This window comes from Chrysochloris asiatica, unplaced genomic scaffold, assembly GCF_000296735.1.
Source record: "Chrysochloris asiatica unplaced genomic scaffold, ChrAsi1.0 scaffold00109, whole genome shotgun sequence".
NCBI lineage: Eukaryota > Metazoa > Chordata > Mammalia > Afrosoricida > Chrysochloridae > Chrysochloris > Chrysochloris asiatica.
Window position 1 is genome coordinate 6,466,553 of NW_006408627.1, and position 20,785 is coordinate 6,487,337.

Sequence of the window (20,785 nt, forward strand, 5' to 3'; positions counted from 1 at the left end):
CATGCGATTAGTAACCTGACTCATAAGCACTGTGCTACCAGAATGTCTTAACCTCCCTATTGTTGTTGCTGTTAAGTGCTGTAGAGTCAGTTCCGACTCATAGTGACCTCTATGAGGATTTCCGAGGAGCAGCTGGTGAGCTTGAACCACCGATCTTTGAACCACCAAAGTTCAAACGACTTTGCCGTCTGGCACATTAACCCACTAGATCTAGAACTACACTAGAACTCCAACCTCCCTATAGAACTTGTAATTATGCACTAGGTAAAGGGAAAGAATAGTTTGAGGAGTGCAAACCCTATTGCCTATGTCTGTCTTATTATTTTCTGATGTGTGTTAGAAACTGTGATACCAATACTGTCCTTGTTGTCAGTTGTTGTTAGGTGACATCAAGTCGGTACCGATGCATAGGGATCTTATGTACAACAGAACGAAACACTACCCGGTCCTGGGCCAACCTCACAATTGTTGTCATGGTTGAGCCCATTGATGCTACCACTTTGCCAATCCACCTCGTTGGGGTTCTTCTTTTTCTCTGTCTCTCCACCTTATGAAACATGATATCCTTCTCCCTCTTGACACTATATCTGAAGTATGAGAGTTGCCATCAGATTAGATCCAACCCATGATGAAGCTGAGTGTGCAGAGTAGATCTGTCCCATAGTGTTTTCAAGGCTGTGACATTTCAGAATTAGATTATCAGGACTGTCTTGGGAGACACCTCTACATGAGTTCAAACTGCTGTCCTTTTCAGTCAGTTATCAAGCACTTAACTATTTGTCCCACACCTAATTATCATTTTTTGAACCAAAAAATAAGTACCATTATACTTCTAAGAACATTATTGCAAATGGATATGTCACAAAGTAGATTTTCCCTCTAACTATGACCTGTCTTAGAAGAAATTAAATAGTACTCTCTAAAACAATGAGATTCCATAGAATCACTCCACACGTTAGTGTTATCAAATCAAGTCTTTATAAGAGCTTGATAACCTGTCTTTAGAGTACCACTCTTCGTAAGAAAACTGTAAAACAATATAAAATAAGGCATTATAGTTCACATCACTGATAGAAAATGAAATTGAAATCAGCTCAAATTTAGTGGAAGACACAATCCTTCCCTATTCTTTGTAGAATTCACACTACTTATTTGTTGAATGTTTGTACATTTGTTTCAGACTGGTGACTTTACATGAAGTTTATTATTATTATCTTATTATGTTTTGGAAAAAGATCTAGAATAAACTCATAAAAATTATTGCCTTTACTGATTTGATTTGCAGAATTTCTTTGGCCCTGAGTTTGTGAAAATGACAGTTGAGCCCTTTGTATCTTTGGATTTGCCACGATCTATCCTTGTAAGTAATAAAACCAATTTTGTGTCACTCTTAGAAAATTTCATGAATGATATTTTTAAATCATCAGTTAAAATTCTTGTAATATTTATTTTCATAAATTCCATTCATTTCTTTCCATTTTAGACCAAGAAAGGGAAGAATGAAGATAGCCGAAGAAAAGTAAACATAATGCTTCTGAATGGGCAAAGACTGGAACTGACTTGTGATACCAAAACTATATGTAAAGATGTATTCGATATGGTTGTGGCCCATATTGGTTTAGTGGAACATCATCTGTTTGCTTTAGCTACTCTTAAAGGTACCAAGGCATTTTAAATTCAGGGTACAGTATGGAAACTTGTCAACTGGTTGACTTCTGTTTTACTTATTTTCATGCCTGAACAAGTCAGCATTACAGTGTAAAAGTGATTAGGAATGCCCTTCCATTTCCTGCCATGTGCATTGTTTTAATGGCCCTTTTAATTAAACTAGCTTTTAGGCAACTTTTGCAAATGACGTCCTGGTGCTGTATGATAAGCACTGGATTCCTAACCACAAGGTCAGTGATTCAGACCACCAGAGCCACTCCTTGGAATCCCTATACAGAGTCCCTATGAGTCAGAACTGACTTAAGGGCACTTAACACACATCTGTATCTAACAATGATGATTTTTTTTTTTTTTTTAACCTTTGATTTTGAAATTACTCTCATTTAGTGTCCATTATATTTTTCTCAAATGTCTGAATTTATACTATAAAAATTGTTGTTAAATGCCATAAAGCTGGTTCTGAATCATAGCCATCCTGCATAGGATTTCTAAGGAACCACCAACCTTGTGATTCATACTGGCCTTATGATCCAGTGCCTATCCTACAGCACCACAACAGGATTCCTGCTAATATGATTCAGAATATCCAGGAAGGCCCTGTTGCTGAATTGCCACACCAATTTTGTCTACTCTTCTAGAACCACACAATATTTATTATTAAATACTGTTGTCAGTTGACTGAAAAGTCATTTTACACATTTCTAAAATGTCATTTTTAAGTACCACTGAGTTAATTCTGACTCCTAGTGACCCTGTATAGAGTTTCCGAGGAGCGACTGGTGGGTTTAAACTGCCCACCTTGTTGTTAGCAGTACAGTGCTGGTCCTACAGCGCCACCCTCTGGGAGGTTTACAACCACAGTATTCTCAGAGCACAGTGCCTGTAGAAGAGTATGTATTAATTACAGTAGTCATAGCAATAAGACATCCTTTGGAGTTCATCTGTCTTTAATAAGCCCTTGGTGGTGGTTATGTGCCGACTTTTAAACTACTGTTTCATATTTCAGATTTCTATTTCTCTAGGAAGTTATCTCAGAAAACAGACAATCAAGTACCATAAATGGCAATCCTGCCAAACAGTCCTGAAACTGTTGTTGTTGTTAAGTATCGGTGAGTCGATTCTGACCCATAGGGACCCTGTATAGAGTTTCCGAGGAGCAGCTGGTGAGGTTGAACCACCGACCTTGCAGTTTAAGATCATATTATGTTTATCATAAAAGAACTTACATCCCCTTCAACATAGTTTATTGAATTCTTATTCCTTAAAAATTAATAATTCACTTGTGGAATCACCCAATAAATATTTAGCTGTGCACAGTAATGTTCTGTCACTTTACTAATTTGAATTTTTAATCATATGATGCTATCTACATAAAGATAGTCACTTAGTAAGAGTTTTATTTAATGAGCCAAACTCACTGCCATTCAGTCAATTCTGACTCTTAGCAATCCTATGTGGGTTTCTGAGGCTATAAATCTTTACTGGGACAGAAAGGTCCCATCCTTCTCTTGTGGAGTGGTTGGTGGATTTGCACTACTTGCCTTGCTGTTAGTAGTTCAGTGCTTATCCTACAGCACCCCTTAGTACATGTAACTTCTTAACCAATCTGGATAAATGAGATTTTATTAAATAGTGCTTTTATTTGGAGATTATCAATAAGAAATGTTAAATGATAACATTTGAAAAAATAAATAACAATCCTCCTAGATTTTAGCTGGTTGTTTTTGTTAAGTGCCTTCTAGTTGCTGCTGACTCATAGCATCCTAGTTTAGGGTTCTAAGGAGCAGTTGGTGGGTTTGAACTGCCAACCTTGTGGTTCAAACCAACCTTGCAATCCAGTTCTTATCCTATAGTACCTCACCAGGATGCCTCAGTAATATAAAAACCAAAACAAAAAAAGAATGGCTAGTAAGGAGCTCTGGTAGCGTAGTGGTTACGAATCAGGCTGCGAACCTTAAGGTCAGCGATTCGAAACTACCAGCTGGTCCGCGGGAGAAAGATCAGGCTTTCTACTCCCATAAAGATTTACACCCTCGGAAACCCTGTACAGGGTCACTATGGGTCAAAACCGACTCGACGGCACTTAACAACAACAACAGTATTGATTGTTTACCAGGTGCTAGGTTTTACCAAATGTTTTATGTTTATTGTATGATTTGATTTTTATAATCATCCTATAAATCAGGAATTGGCATTATCCTGTTTGCCAGGCAAGAACATGAATTTCTGGAGAGGTTAAATCATTTATTCAGTGCCGTATGAGTAGTAAAGGATGTGTTTAGGAATGGAATCCAGGTCTGTCTTTGGAATCCCCACTCTTAAATGACCGGGCTATGTTGCCTCCCATCTTTATGTAGTGACTCAGCACTCCCTGATACACTTCTTTTTTTTAAATGATAATAATAAATTTTATTTAACTCGACATATTCAAAATATAATTTCCACATGATACTGAAATTAAGAATATGAAGAAGATATGACTTTGTTGGTGTCATCCAATGAAAATCCACTGTACATTTTACACACTTATAAAAACCATAGAAAACCTGTGTAGGGTTTGTAAGACCATAAACTTTATGGAATCAGACAGCCTTCTCTTCTCTCTTTGAGCAGCTGGGGGGTTTGAGTACCGATCTTGTGGTTAGCAGTCAAATGCCTAGCCCATAGCACCACCAGGGCAACATTTTAAACTATGTAGATGTTGTTGAGTACCATTGAGTCAGTTCCAACTCATAGCAACCCTGTGTAGAGGTTCCAAGGAGCAGCTGGTGATTTTGCACTGCCAACTTTGTGGCTCATGGTCCAGTAGCATATTTCAATTCAATAGATCTAGATGTCATTATTTCTCAGTGATATTGATTCAATTCCTGACAATGTCCAATAATGTCCTACAACATTGACAGGAAACTTGAGAAAGTTAAGTAAGATTCAGAAGAGGAAACATAGCAAGGCATATCATTCCTGTGGTCAGAAAGATCTTGGTTGAGAGCACGGAATACCAGAAAGATGTTTATTCTGCTGTGTTTGTATCCACTGTCTTTCTCTTTTTCACCGATCCCCAGCTTTACCAAGCAAGATACCAGTTTGCAAGCCCCCGGTCCCTTTTCAGGATGTGTACAGAGTGATTGACATGAAGCTTCAGCCTTCTGGCTGTACTTCTTCCAAGACATATTTGTGTTTTCTTCTGGCAGTACATGGTATATTTAATACTCTTAACCAACACCATCATTCAAAGGCATCAGTTCTGCTTTGGTCTTCCTTCTCATTGCCCAGCTTTCTGATGTATATGAAGCAATCGTAAATATGACTTGGGTCAGGTGCACCTTAGTCCTAACTTAACTGATTGTTGTCATTGTTGTTTCTTGAGTACCGTCGAGTCGAATCTGACTCATCGCAACCCCGTATAGGGTTCCCCCTGACATACTTCTTAACTCTTCTTGTTCCTCTATGATAGTATTTTGTGTAAGTCTGTTAAAGGAAAACAAAGAAAGAAATCTGAAGAAAAAGCAGGTTTTTCTTATTTAATTTTTAATTTCATCTGAATGTTATTCTGATTCTGTTTAGAAAATGAATATTTCTTCGTTGATCCTGATTTAAAATTAACCAAAGTGGCCCCAGAAGGATGGAAAGAAGAACCAAAGAAAAAAAGCAAAGCTGCTGTGAATTTTACTATGTTTTTCCGAATTAAATTTTTTATGGATGATGCTAGTCTAATCCAGTGAGTGCACAGTGTTTCTATTCTGTCTTCTCAGCCCATGATCCTTTGAGTCTTATACTTACTAATGTTAAATTACTTGATTCTGATGAGCCTGGTACTTAATCATAGTCATTCTGGAAATTAAATTTGCATGACTCGAATGAACATCACCTGAGGTTCAAGATCAGCTCCTAGCTGGTTTGTGTGCTGCTTCTTTCAGACATGCGCTGACTTGTCATCAGTATTATCTCCAGCTGCGCAAGGATCTCCTGGAGGAGAGGATCCACTGTGATGATGAGACTTCCGTATTGCTAGCATCCTTAGCACTCCAGGCCGAGTATGGAGATTATCAGCCAGAGGTAGGAGTTACTTATTTTTCTTCAGGGTCACTTTTTTTTAAAAGAACAGAGTTTTGTAGTTTTTAATAAACTTTAATAAATTGAAACTACCAGCTGTTCCGCTGTTGTTAAGTATCGGTGAGTCGATTCTGACCCATAGCGACCCTGTACAGGGTTTCTGAGACTGTAAATCTTTACAGGAGCAGAAAGCCTCATCTTTCTCCCATGGAACACCTGGTAGTTTCGAACTACTGACCTTAAGGTTCGCAGCATGATTCGTAACCACTACGCTACCAGAGCTGTCTTAGCTATTTAGGGCTGCTGTGACACAATGCATGTGGGTGGCTTAAAAGAATAGGACTTTACTGTCTCACAGTTCAGGAGACCAGAAATCCAAATTTGGGGCATGGCTGTAGGGGGAGTTTCTTCCCTGTTGGTAGTCCAGGAAGTCTCGGGCATTCATTGGCATGTGCTTTCATCCTGTGTGTGTTCTCTTCAGCTCAGTGTCTATTCTGCTCCTTATGAACTCAGAAGTGATTAGGCTTAGGACCCACCCTACCCCGTTTTGTTGTGTAATTAACATAACAAAAGAAAAATCCTTATTTTCTAACAGGGTCATATTTACAGGTTTAGAGGTTAAGACTTCAACACATTTTTTGGAGGAAAATAATCTGTAACTCTATGTGGTTTCATTTATGTATTCTGGAAAAGGTAAAATAATGCCAGTGAAGCAGAGCAGTAGTTGCCTGGTGTTGTGAGTAGAAGGAAGAACCTTTTGAAGCTATTTTCATTGTGGTGGTAGTTTCACGAGTATAGATGTTTGTCAAAGCACAGTGAACTGCGCCCTTCCTACCCGCACTGGTCTTTCTTTCAAGAAGTATGTTCTGTTCCTCTACCCATTCCGGGTTGGTCTGCGTGTCTTTTCAATTGGGACTGTTTTCCGCCGAAGGTTCTGGATGGGCCTCCAAAAAGGCTTAACAAGAAGCCTATTTCCCTGGGCTTTTAAATAATCCAATCTATTTTTAGATAATCCAATCCATTATAGGCTGAAGATAGATTTATAAAAAGCTTTCTGTAATAAAATTTCCCAATATTGTTTTCTATCCCACTTAAATGTCTGTATTATAATAGTAGGCAGGGAAAACCAATAGCCACAAAACAGCCAAGCGCCTTAATATTATATTATTTCCTCTCCTTTACCCATTCTGACCATTTCTTGATCCCTATATCACAAAGCCCTGTTGTTCCAAGGCTGTGCATACATTACACTCTATCTCTATCCCATTTAGCCCATGCATACCTCCCTGAGTCTCCCTCTGTCATCCCCGCTCTTTTACCCCCTTCCCCTAATTGTGCATTGCCTTCCCCTTCCTTTTTTTTTTTTTTAGTTTTAAAATGCTGTTTGTGTTTTTCAAGCTTTTATTGTGAATTGAGTGAAAGTTTACAGGGCAGATCATCAATTTTATAGTCAACAAATCATATACTTTGTTTCATTACAATGGTTATAATCCCCTCCATGTACCATCAGTTAACAGTATTTCTCTCTATCATTTTAGCTCTTTTTTTGAACACTCAGGCATATATAATAATTTAAAGCACTAAAGGGCACATTCTACAAGTCTGCCTCCTGGCTGCCAGATTCTTTCCATGAATCTGGAGTCTTCATCTGCTCCCTCTCTACTTGTCCCCATCTCTGCCTCCATCTATGATGTCGCTGCTTCTCTGGATAAGGTCTAGCATTCCGCTTGTGCTCTTCTCCCTTAATGGTCCGAGGGTCCTCTTTTTCTGGACTGTAAAATTAACTACTCCCCCGTTTTTGTTACAGAACTTCTACCTTTACAATTAGTCATGATAACAGTCAATCACTGTTGACATCATAAGAATCTTATCCCCATCCATATCTTTTAACCAGACCCATCTAGACAAAATGACAACTATTCAACGGGGACTCCCCTTCCTTTTTATTGTCCTCTCCATCAACTGAGCTTCAGGACCACTTTTTAAAAATGTTTTATTGTGAATTATGTGACAGTTTACAAGGGAGAACATTAGCTTTACATTCATCCTATCGTATATTGTTTCATTGCCATGGTTACAATCCCCTCCATTCATCATCAACCAACCAGAGGGCACACCCTGCAAGCCTACCCCCCAGTCATCAGCACACAGACCCTGAGTACAGAGTCCCCAGCCGCTCCATTACTCCCAATCATTGTCTCTGCCTCCATCTCCGGCATCAATGTCTCTCTGGATAGGGTCCCGATCTCTGTTCTTCTCCCTTGATGGTCCCAGGGACCTCTGCTCCTGGACTGCAAAGTCAATCACTCCCCTCCCTTTGCTACAAAATGTCTACCTTTACATTTCAAACCCTCACCATCAGTCCTAATAACAATTATTCATTATTGTATCATAAGAGACCTATCCATATTTCCTTTCATCAGCCCCGCCAGACAGATTGGACACTACTCAGTGGAGATTCTACCTTCCTCCATGCCCTCTGGATCTAGGCTCCCTCTTGCAAGTTTGTAAACCAGTCACTTCTTGTTCTAGACCTCTTTTGTATTGTTGTTCTTATCCATAGCACAATCTGGAGCTATTTGAGAGTAGTTTGCTGGTTTGAAATGACGGTTCCCCATGTACGTTGTTTATATACAGTCAGACAGCATGAGGGTTTTTTTGTTTTTGTTTTTTCCTATTTAACATTCTTCCATTTGGAAGTTTAGGAATACCTAGCACTTACCCCTCTTTCTTCCAAGTTCTAATAGAGACTAGACATTAAGCTAGTCAAATGTGGATAAAAGGGATCTTCCATCTATTCTTATCTGTGCAGCAATGGACCAAGAACTTAGCAAAGGTCACTGTGGAGAACATATGTGCAAAGCCCAATGTTTCTGAAGACAAATAGATTTAAGAGGAAGAAGCAAGGGCAAGGGGCCATGCCACTCATGAGCTATAGCCTTTGTGACATTAGCCCTTAATATAGTGAAACAGACATTCCTTGGGTAATGCAAACAGTTAAGTGTGTACTACTCACTGAAAGGTTAGAGATTTGAGCATAGCAGGGGACACCTTGGAAGATAGGACTGACAGTCTGCTTCCAAAGGAACACAGGCACTGAAATCTCTGCAGAGCACCATTCTACTCTAAACCTCATGGGGTTGCCATGAGTTGGGATCTACTTGACAACAACTAATTCAATGTTTTTGTTTTGAGATTCTAGTGAAATGTCAGGCTCTCCAAAATTTAGTCATTCTCCCTCACTGAGTACAAGAGAAAGACTGATGTTTTCCCTCTAAAACTGACTCCTCAAAAAGAAGGAGGAGAAGTATCTTACCTCTTTCAGAAATAAGAACTGAAAAGAAAGGATGAAGAGGGTTCATAGGACACAAACAGGAGTGCTTACAAAAATATTCTCTTTTCTAGGTTTATGGTGTGTCTTATTTTAGACTGGAGCATTACTTGCCTGCCAGGGTGATGGAGAAACTGGAGCTATCCTATATTAAACAAGAGTTACCGAAACTGCATAATACCTATGTGGGAGCTTCTGAAAAAGAGACAGAGGTCGAATTTTTAAAGGTAAACATGCAAGATTGCAAATGATTGGTCTTGTGTTTTATTTCGTTTAACCCAAAGTAATCAAGAAGTGTTGGAGAATACATACCAAAGAGATGCATCTAGCTTTACCACTGTAAATTTTAAAAATTCCAAGGTACACACAATCATTCCTCTTAATAAACAGTGCCTTCAAAAGTCATCTTCCCACCAAATGCCAGCTTTCCCCATAGGGATGTTGTTGTGAAGTGACTCTAGTTGGTTCTGACTCATAGCAACTCTGTATGAGGTTTCCAAGGAGTGACTGACAGATTTGAACCCCCAACCTGTGGTTAGCAATCCAGTGCTTATCTTACAGTGCCACACACATAGAGATAGGGACCAAAACACTGACTGATGTATCCATTTCTATCCCTCACTTCCTGTGCAACCTCATATAAGTGGTAGGACACTTATAATCAATAAATAGAACAATACTATGGGTACTTCCAGTGTGCATATGCAAATAGAAGATTATGTTCTGCTGAAGGGAGAGAAGTTTTCCACAATCTTACTAACACCTGTTGGTTTTGTTTTTTTTCATTTTTTTGATCATTTCCGTTTCAAAGGGGGTGAAGTGATATTGTGGTTTTGAGTGTGGTGCAATAGGATAAGCAAAGTCGATTTGAACTGCAAAGTCAGCAGTTCAAACACAATCGCCACCCCTTGTAAACGGAAACCCTAAAAAGGATCACTGTGAGTCAGAACTGACAGATGACACTTAACAACAAGAAGAATAATGGCTAAATGATGTTGTGGTGCTCTGAGAATTGGACTGCTAACAACAAGGTTGACAGTTCAAACCCACCAGCTGCTTCTCAGAAACCCTAAATAGTGTAGTGTCGTTATGAGTCAGAACTGACTCAACGGAATTTAACATCAAATGATATTGAACATCTTTTCATGTGCTTTATTGACCATGATTTTCCTTTAACTTTAACATCTTCTTATGTAACAAGGATGTATTTTTAATACACACTTTAAAAGTTAGACTTCTGGTATACATTTGTGTTGTCTTTAAAACAGTTTTATATCATTCTTGTGTCAGCTTTGTTTTTTGAGATTTAATTTATATAAAGCAAGTATTCAATTTTGTGAGGTTTGACAAATGTAGACAGTTGAGCAACCACCTTCACACTGATGATGAATTGAGGGATCAGCAAACGATGGCCCACCAATTTTGTAAATAAAAATTCCATTGGAATCTGGGCATTCTCATTTGTTTCCTTATGGTAGATGCCTGTTTTCACACTGTTGCAGCTGAGTGGAGTTGTTTCAGCAAAGATCACAAAGCCTAAAATATTCACTGTCTAATCCTTTCCAGGCAAAGCTTGCCAATCCCTGTTAGAACACATTTCCATTCTCCCAAAAAGGTTTCCTATTTTCTACTTGAAGTCATTCCCAGCTCCTCATCCTGGCAACTTATCTGCTTTCTCTCACCATGTTTTTTACTTTTCTAAAACTTCATATAATTCTATAGTATGCAGTATTTGGAGAATGCCTTCTTCCACTTGGAATAATAAGTTTGACATTTAACTAAGTGTGATAGGTCTAACTAGTTTGTTCCTGTTTTAAAAACATTTTTCATTGTAGAGACATGCAATGTGTATTCTTTCACTAGTTGATGAATATAAACTACTATAAGCATTCACATACATACTTTGGGATGAGCCTGTTTTTATTTTCCATGAATAAATACCTAGGACTAGGACTGTTAGGTCCTAGGGTAGCCATGTTTAACTTGTTTAAGAAATGTGTAAGAAATTACCGGAGTGGTTGTACAACTTTTCAGTTTTACCAGTAATGAATCAGAGTTCTACTTGCTCTGAATTCTCATGAATACTTGATATTTTCCTTTTTAAAGTTTTAGTCCCTCAAATAGGTGAGCAACGTTATATATATCATTGTGGTTTTAATTTGTATTCCCATTACTATTTATGGAGTCCTGGTGTGGTGCTGTGGGTTAATGCACCAGACTGCAAAGCCTTTTGAACTGCAAAGTCTGCGGTTCAAGCTCACCAGTCACTCTGCAGAAACCCTATACAGGGTCGCTATGTGTCAGAACCACCTCGACGGCACTTAACAACAACAAAAAATTACTATTTAAGGAGGCCTGGTAGCATAGTGGGTTACAAGTTGGGCTGCTAACCACAAGGTCAGTAGTTGGAATCTACCAGCTGCTCCCCAGGAGAAAGATGAGGCTTTCTTCACCAGTGAAGATTTACAACTTTAGAAACCCTAAGCAGGGTACTCTGAGTCAGAATCAACTCGATGGCATACAACCAACAAATTGCTGTATATATACATATATATATATATATACTCACACATCTTCATATATATTGCTTTTACAGTTCATCTATCTTCTTGTTTGTTTGAAATGTCTATGGCGCTGAATGTTAAAGCACTGGATAACAACAACAAAATCTTTATCTCCGTATCATTGAGATATACATACCACACACACACAGACACACACACATACACACAGTAGGGAGCTTCAAAACATTCATGGAGAAGTAAGAATTTAAAGAAAATAGAAATTTTCCAAGAACTTTTTGAAGCCCCCTCGTATTTATTTATCTCTAGTGTTTTATGACTTGCCTTTACATTTTCTTAACAATGTCTTTTGAAAAGCAAACGTCTTGATATTAATAAATTTTTAGTTAACCAGTTTTTTCTTCTTCTATGGTTTGTATTTTCTATATTTTATCAAAGGAATCTTTGGCTAGACCAAAGATTCTCTTTATGAAGATTTATAGTATGAAGTCTTACACAAGATGGCTCCAGAAAGCTAAGGGAAAAATGGAAAGGTAATGGAATTTTTCCATGAAATTTTATATTTCATATTTGGGTTTATGATCCATTTTGAGGTATTTTTGGTAAATCAAGTATGAGCCAAGATTCCATTCTTTGACATGTGTATATCGAATTGTTCTAGAGTGATTTGTTGAAAGACTGTCATTTCCACATTCAATTACCTTGGTAGAATTTCTTTGTATCACCGTTTACCAAAGTTCAATTCTATGGGATGGTTGTTCCAACAGGTTTGCCAAAGACTGACAGAATATGGAGTTCATTTTCACCGGGTGCACCCAGAGAAAAAATCGCAAACAGGAATATTGCTTGGTGTCTGTTCTAAAGGTGTCCTTGTGTTTGAGGTTCACAATGGAGTTCGCACGTTGGTCCTTCGCTTTCCTTGGAGGGAAACCAAGAAGATTTCTTTTTCTGTATGTCTGTTTAAACTCATTTTTTAAATTGTCACTATGCTTTAAAACAAGTATTGTCAGTTTTCAATGTAGCATATTGACTTTTCTTACATAAACTTTAGACCCTGCCATTCAGTAGGTCAAGTATGTCTTAATACTATGTAACTGTTCCTTTTTAATTGAAGAAATACTATTTAGATTATGTTCGTTTCTAGTTTTCTCAGGAAGTGATTTTAGAAAAAGTATTATACATTCCTAGCTGGTTATATGCTCAATTAACTTTAGTTAAATTGCAACTAATATGACTTCTCTGTTAAATAAGAAATTGTTCCAAGATAGCAACTTCTCACATGGGGAAACCCTCTTAATATATTTAACCCCTGGAAACTTTGTATTGCTCATCATATTACTCTCAGCAGCAATATTTGAATTTTCATGACCCAGAGATTTCATAAATTTCATGACTAGTCCTTGGACTTCCTACAGTTTTTTGTTGTTTTTTTCTTTTCGGTGTATATTCTCTATGGAGGTAAAATTAGAAAAATGATTTTTAGAAAATAGTAAACTCTAAGAGCATGTATTTATTTTGAACATAATTGGAATATCTGAACATGGAAATGCCCCTGGACTAACCAGGAGGAGGAACAAAAGTTCAAAAGTGTATTCAGGTGTGTAGCTCCGAAGGTTAACCAGAGACCATGCACATTTTAGATCCTATTTGGGCTGAAATACAGTCTTAGCAGAACAGTGTTGTAGGATACCAAGGTTTTGACTGAGCTGAGAAATTCATCAAAGTAGATAACCTTTGAGATCAGTTAGGCTGTTTGATTTCCTAGGAAGCCGAGAGATAGCACTCAGATTACTTGATAACATTGTGTTTGCTCTCTCAGGTTTAAGACCACCTTGAGCTTTCTACATGTATCAAGACCAGAAAATTAACTAGAATTAATTTACTTTCGCTGTGCAAATGCTGGTAGAGCAAGTGTCTTGGAGGAAAGCTTAGATTAATACAATATAACCTGGTTTAGATAAAGCAACAAATCGTATCATTATACTACATAGAGCTCTGTTTCATTTGCTAAGCTACTAAACATAACACTAACTCTATATTAGTCCCCATCATTGATCTATCAATATGTCGTACTGTGGTGGCTTATGTGTTGCTGTTATGCTACAAGCTTGCCACCAGAATTTAAAATATCAAAAGGCTACACCCATGGTAGACAGGTTTCAGCTCAACTTACAGAGTAAGAATAAGAAAAGGAGAGGTAGACTGCTTCTGAATGTTTAACCCCTGAAAACCTTATAAATAACTTTGGAATACTGTCAGATAATGCTAGAATACTGAATATTGAAACATGGTGAATAACACCAAAATATTTTCATATATATTGCTGAAAGACGAACCCTTCAGGTTGGAAGGCATCAAAATACAACTGGGGAAGAGCTGCCTCCTCAAAGTCTAGTTGAATATAGTGACATGATTGGAATAAAGCTTTCGGGACCTTCGTTTGCTGATGGGACACAATTCAAACTGAGGCAAAACAGCTGTAAACATCCTGTAATAATCAGAACTTGGAATATATGAAATATGAATCTAGGAAAGTTGAAAGTTGTAAAACAACTAAGATGGAATGCATAAAGATTGGTATCCCACGTATTGGTGAGCTGAAATGGACTGGTATTGGCCATACTGAATCTGAAAATGATATGGTTTACTATGCAATAAATAACAAATTGAAGAGGAAGGCCATCACATTTATTATCAAAAAGAGCATTTCACAATTTATCTTGAAGTATAAAGCTGTCTGTTATAGTATAACATCCATACGCCTACAAGGAAGGCCAGTTAGTACAACTATTATTCAAATTTACTCACCAACCACTAAAGCCAGTGATGATGCAATTGAAGAATTCTATCAATTTCTTCAGTCTGAAACTGATAAAACATACAAATAAGATGTATTGATAAATACTAATAATTGGAATGCAAAGGTTGGAAACAAAGAAAGGATCAGTAGTTGGAAAAAAATGTCCTTGGGTATGGAATGATGCTGGAGATTACATAATAGAATTCTCCAAGATCAATGACTTCTTCATTTCAAACAACTTTTTAGAACAATATAAAAGATGACTATACACATGGACCTCAGATGTATATAGTCAGATGTCAGGCCTAGAAATCAAATTGACTACATCTATGGAAAGAGATGGTAGAAAAGCTCCATATTATCAGCCCAAAAAAGCCAACAATAGACTGTGGAACCGATCATCAATTGCTCATATGCAAGTTCAGACTGAAGCTGAAGAAAATGAAAACAAGTCCACAAGAGCCAAGTTTACCCTTACACATATCTACCTGAATTTAGAGATGATCTCAAGAACAGATTTCATGTATTAAATAGTAATAACCAAAGAACAGAAGAGTTATAGGGTATCAAGAACATCATACATGAAGAAAGCAAAAGATCATGAAGACAAGAAAGAAGGAAGAGACCAAAATGGATATCAGAAGACAGTCGTACTTTCCACCACAGAGATGCTAAAGCAAATAGAAGAAATGTGGAAGTAAATGAAGTAAAGAAAAATATTCAACTGGAAGCGCAAGACGACAAAGTCAAGTATTTTAATGAAATGTGCAAAGACCTTGCACTAGAAAATGAAAAGGGAAGAACACACTCAGCATTTCTCAAGCTGAAAGAATTGAATAAAAAGTTAAGCCTTGATTTGCAATACTGAAGGATTCTACAGGCAAAACTTAATTTTTCTTAGATCCATCATCAACACTCATGGAAGCAGCAGTCAAGACGCCCAGCGACATACTGCAATAGGCAAATCTGCTGCACAAGACCTATTTAAAATGTTTAAGAGCAAACTAGAGGTCTAAGGTGCACCTGACTTAAGCCATGGTAGTTTCAATAGCTTCAGATGTATGTGAAAGTTGGACAGTGAATAAGGAAAACTGTAGAAGAATTGATGCATTTGAGCTATGGTGTTGGAGAAGAATATTAAAAATATCATGAACTGCTGGAAAAACAAACAAATCTGTGTTGGAAGAAGTACAACCAGAATGTTACTTGGAAGTGAGGATGAACAGACTTCGTCTCTCATACTTTGGACGTATTGTCAGGAGGGACCAGTCTCTAGAGAAAGATATCATGCTGTGTAAAGTGAAAGGTCAGTGAAAAACTGGAAGACCCCTGACGAGATAAATTGCCACAGTGACAGCATCAATGGGCTCAAGCTTAACGATGATTGTGAGGGTGGTGCAGCACCGGGCAATGTTTCATTCCCGTGTGCGTAAGGACGCTATGAGTCAAAATAGACTCAATGGCGCCTAACAACAACAACATGGACAAAATATTAAAGGATGCAGAAAGCATCAAAAGAGGATGAAAGGAATACAGAGTCACTCTACCAAAAAAGAAATGGGCAATGTTTTACCATATCAAGCGAAGTCCAAGGGGCACTGAAGCCATTGGCAAAGAGCAAGGCTCCTAGAGTTGATGGAATACAAATTGAAATCTTTCAACAAACTGATGAAATACTGGAGGTACTCACTCATCTATGCCAAGAAATTTGGAGGACAGCTACCTTGCCAACTGACTGGAAGCAATCCATATTTGTGCCCATTCCAAAGAGAGGTGACCCATCAGAATGTGGAAATCATCAGACAATATAATTAATATCATATGCAAGTAAAATTTTACTGAAGATAATTTGAAAACAGCTGCAATAGTATATTGACACAGAACTGCCAGAGGTTCAAGCTGGATTCAGATGAGGGCATGGAACAAGGAAATATCATTGCTGGCATCAGATGGACTGTGGCTGAAAGCAGAGAATACCAGAAAAATGTTTGTCTGTGCTTTTTTGACTATGCAAAGGCTTTGACTATGTGGTTCATGACAAGACATGGACAACATTGCAAAGAATGAGTATTCCATAACACTTAATTAAACTTATTAGGAACCTGTACCTAGACCAAGAGGCAGTTGTTCAGATAGAACAAGGTGAGGTGACACTGAATGGTTTAAAATTAGGAAAAGCTTGTGACAGGGCTGTATTCTTACACCATATTTACTCAGTCTGTATGCTGAGCAGATAATCTGAGTGGCATCAGGATTGAAGGAAAACTCAACTTGTTAACAACCTACAATATGCAAATGATACAACCCTGTTTGTTAAAAGCAAGAGGTGTAAAAAGACTTTCTGATGAAGATCAAAGACGGCAGCTTTCAGTATGGGTTGCACCTCAATGTAAAAAGAAAGCAAAAGTCCTTACTAATGGGCAGTAAATAATGTCATGATAAATGGAGCAAAGGTTAAATTTGTCAAAGACTGCATTTTGCTCAAATCAACCATCAAACTCCTAGAAGCAGCCCTCAAGATATCAAACGATGTATTACATTGGACAAATCTGCTGTATAAGACCTATTTAAAAAGTGTTCAAGAGCAAAGATGCCAACTAGAAGAACCAAGCCAAGATATTTTCAGTAGTTTCATATGTATGTGAAAGTTGGACAGTGAATAAGGAAGACCTTAGAAGAATTTGAGTTATGGTTCTGGAGACAAATATTAAATGTACCATGGACTTCTGGGAGAACAAACAAATCTGTGTTGGAAAAAGTACAGTTAAAATGCTCCTTAAAAGTCAGGATGGCAAGACTTAGTCTCTCATACTTCAGATGGAGGAACCAATCCCTGGAGAAGGATATCATGTTTGGTAAAGTTTGGTTGTTGTTGTTAAGTGTCGTCGAGTCGGTTCCGACCTCTAGCAACCCTGTACAGGGTTTCCGAGGCTGTAAATCTATACAGGAGCAGAAAGCCTCATCTTTCTACCGCGGGGCAGCTGGTAGTTTCGAACTGCTGACCTTGCGGTTCGCAGCCTGATTCGTAACCACTACGCTACAAAAAGAGACCTCCAGTGAGATGGACTAGCACAGTGACAGCTGCAGTGGGCTCAAGCTTAGCATTGATTGTGAGGATGGCACAGGACCAGGCAGTGTTTCATTCTGTTGTGCATAAGGTCACTATGAGTCAGAACTAACTTGAAGGCAATACCAACAACAGTATTCTAGTTCAGTTTTAAAGAGCTCATTTAATAGAAAATAGATCACAATTCATTACAAACTTTTGTGTTTGGTAGCATTTGTTTATATTGGAATTCTCACTTTAATATAGATGTCTTTTTTTTTTTTTTTTTAACCCTCCGTTTTTGCTTTTCTAGCTCCTGGGGAGTTGGAAAAGCCATTCTTTTTCCTTCTTATATCTTGCACGTGATTTACCTTGGGCACATACCTTGTTCAATCCACCAGTTAAAAATTAACTGAAAGAGAACCAAGTATTACATTTGGTGCTAGCCTATTCATGTTTCTTAGATCTTAAATTATGGTATCACTTTCCATAATTATTGAAGATACCTAACATATCTTTTGTGGTTTTTTGTGTGTGTTTGTGTGTGTGTGTGAGCAGCTCTTCTTTGCTGCTTTTTGTTGTTTTCTTGGAGATACCAGTTGTATAGTTCTTTTATCAGATATACTAAAGAGAATCTGCCTTTCTTAGTAATACCTCAAGCAATACAACTGTGGAGCTCAATGTCCTTGCTTATGGTTGAGGTGTAGATTTGTTAAGGAAAAAAAAAACAAAAACCCTCAATTAAACTATACTGGTTTGGAACATATCTTTAACTTCTCTCTAACACTTGCTGATTTCTCGTTTTAACAACAGTTTAGTCCCAGAGTTTTCACTGACAACAGTAGCTAGCTAGAACTCATTAATATTTTGTTGTGCTGTTTATTTTTATATTTGATTTTTACATATGGCAAATAGTACTGTTTTTCTATTTATGGTCATGATATAAGAGGCCTTGAGTGTATTTGTGTAAGAAAAATCTATTTTAAAAAGCATAAACAAAAATTATGAAGTTGACATTCAGACGATTGAAGTTTGGGTGATGCTCTATTATCTTTCGTGACCCTGCTAAATTTGGCTTTCTCTATGCCATTCATTTGAAGTAAAGGCAAGGGTCATAAAGTAGACAGAAAATTTAGCATGGGAGAATTAGCCACATACTAGGGTGGAATCAAACTGAGCATATGCAATTTTCCAGTCACATTGGTCATAGGTACTTGACATATTGAGTGCTAGTCTTTCAGGGCATGTAGATCACGTGCTTGCCTCACTACATAGGTAGTGATTCTTTTTTTGATGGATTCTTACACCTGAGCCATCCCTTTTTCAGGAAGCATCATAGGGATAAAATTGATTTGTGGTTTGCCTTTCCCTGATTTTAGCAGGAATCACTGTCTCTAAATACTGATGTGTTTCATATCTCAACCAGCGGGGTTGTGTCATTCAGTGACTTGACTCTCTCTTCAAGTGTCCCAGCCTTCATGCCACCCAAATTCTATTTGACTGAAGCATAGCTCCTGTCATTATACATAAGAATATGAACTTCAGGTTTTTTGTTTGTGTTTTTATTTTTTACTCGAAGAGTAGGACAAGTGCTTCTTGTCATTTCTTTTTCAAACATTTGTGATGTTTCTAAAACATTGCTGCAAACTCAAAAGACCACTTATGTTGTTTAAGGAAACCCATTTCCCATGCTAGTGGCTGGTATATAGTCTTGAGTTGAGCTACACTTTCTTCATATAGCAAGTAATACTGATTTTTGTTTTTTCTGTTCTGTATAGCATAGGGTTATATTTTTATATTAGATGTAGACCAAGGCATCCATGCCTAGTAATGTGAAATGTAAATAATGTCTCTATATATTAATTGTAGTTTAAAGAATTTGGTCATGTAAAAAGGTCATTGAGAAGTTTCCTAATTTTTAACACCCCTGATTAATATTGTAGAAAAAGAAAATCACATTACAAAATACATCAGATGGAATAAAACACGCCTTCCAGACAGACAACAGTAAGGTTTGCCAATATCTGCTGCACCTCTGCTCCTCCCAGCATAAGTTCCAGCTGCAGATGAGAGCAAGACAGAACCACCAAGATGCCCAAGATATTGGTAAGGAGATGCTCCGGACTCTAGGGTGTCTGCATGATTTTTCCCACACATCTTTTTAAAGCTCCAATTTTTAGGATAAGAAATTATAAGGAATGTAAATGCATAATTTTTCAGTCCAGCGTATAAAAGTGTGTCACAAATGATGCAGAGATTTCTACTTCATGTTCATTTTGAAAACAACACACAGAAGATCACTGTCAAAGACTAACAGTTGAAAAGTCTATTTTGTGCTTAGATACAGTCTAGCTGATGTAAATATTGTAAATGGATAAGCCATGTTCTGTACCCTCAGTAAATTTACACTCTTATTTAGGAAGATAAGACCAGCCTTCATGTAAATAATACATGATAGTAATTCAAGATTTTAATAACAGGATATTATAGCTAACAGATTCTGTGCACTGGACCACAGCAGATGAAATAGATGAAAGGGTAGAATAATTGAAAAGTGACATTTGAATTGGAATTTGAAGAACAAAAATCGTTTAAGAAGGTTGAAAATTAATGGAGGGCTTTCTAGATGAGGGAGAGAACATGGAGATCATGCCAGGGCTGAAAGTGGGATGCAGAGAATGTGTACCCAGAGTAGTGAAAACACAAGGGGCTTCAAAAATCTCATCGGAAAATGGAGTGAAAAGATGATGGATTTTTTCCATGATTTTTTTTGTAGGTCCCTTGTACCTAACACAGTAATTTTGGGGATGGTACCTGATAGTTTTAGTTTGGTTCATGCCTACTCTTGCTTGAGATAGTGGTCTCAATGTCTTTTGAAAAGAGATCCACAATAGAAAAGAATGCAACAGTAGGGCGAAAAAAAAAATCTCAGAACAAAAATATTCAAAACTTACTGTGTAATGATCATATATAGAGATTAAACTTATACAGAATCTGGTTCTGCATGGTTAAGTTCTTACACATTTAAGTGAAACATTCTAAAGAGTTTGACTTAAAAAAAAAAAAAAAAAAGTGGACTAGCAGTAATTACTTTGTACAATAGAATCCTATTGAATTCCATATCTGAACTTTTTCCCATTCTTAATCTTACAAAAAGTGTTTTCCTAGTAGGATCAGACAGGACACGATGACCATCATATCAGTAGATGATTTTCAAACCTTTCAGAAACAACACGGGGGTGGGTCTCTGTGCTAATTAAAAATGAAGATCCCAGGAGCCCACCTTAAACTCGATGAATCACAATCTTTGGGAACTGGGTATATGGAATCTGCATTTAACAAGCTTTCTTAAGTAAGGATTGTGC

General features: G+C 37.5%; 1 protein-coding gene across 1 annotated transcript in view; it reads left to right on the forward strand.

The window, feature by feature from the left end:
• The window catches only part of PTPN13 (protein tyrosine phosphatase, non-receptor type 13 (APO-1/CD95 (Fas)-associated phosphatase)), a 254,452-nt gene that overhangs the window by 133,799 nt on the left and 99,868 nt on the right, over positions 1 to 20,785 (forward strand). The window contains exons 11-17 of the mRNA XM_006867768.1: positions 1,286 to 1,360; positions 1,484 to 1,658; positions 5,233 to 5,386; positions 5,586 to 5,724; positions 9,127 to 9,279; positions 12,342 to 12,524; positions 19,364 to 19,526. Of these exons, the coding sequence (XP_006867830.1) occupies positions 1,286 to 1,360; positions 1,484 to 1,658; positions 5,233 to 5,386; positions 5,586 to 5,724; positions 9,127 to 9,279; positions 12,342 to 12,524; positions 19,364 to 19,526 (1,042 nt within the window). The remainder of the gene's footprint in view (positions 1 to 1,285; positions 1,361 to 1,483; positions 1,659 to 5,232; positions 5,387 to 5,585; positions 5,725 to 9,126; positions 9,280 to 12,341; positions 12,525 to 19,363; positions 19,527 to 20,785) is intronic.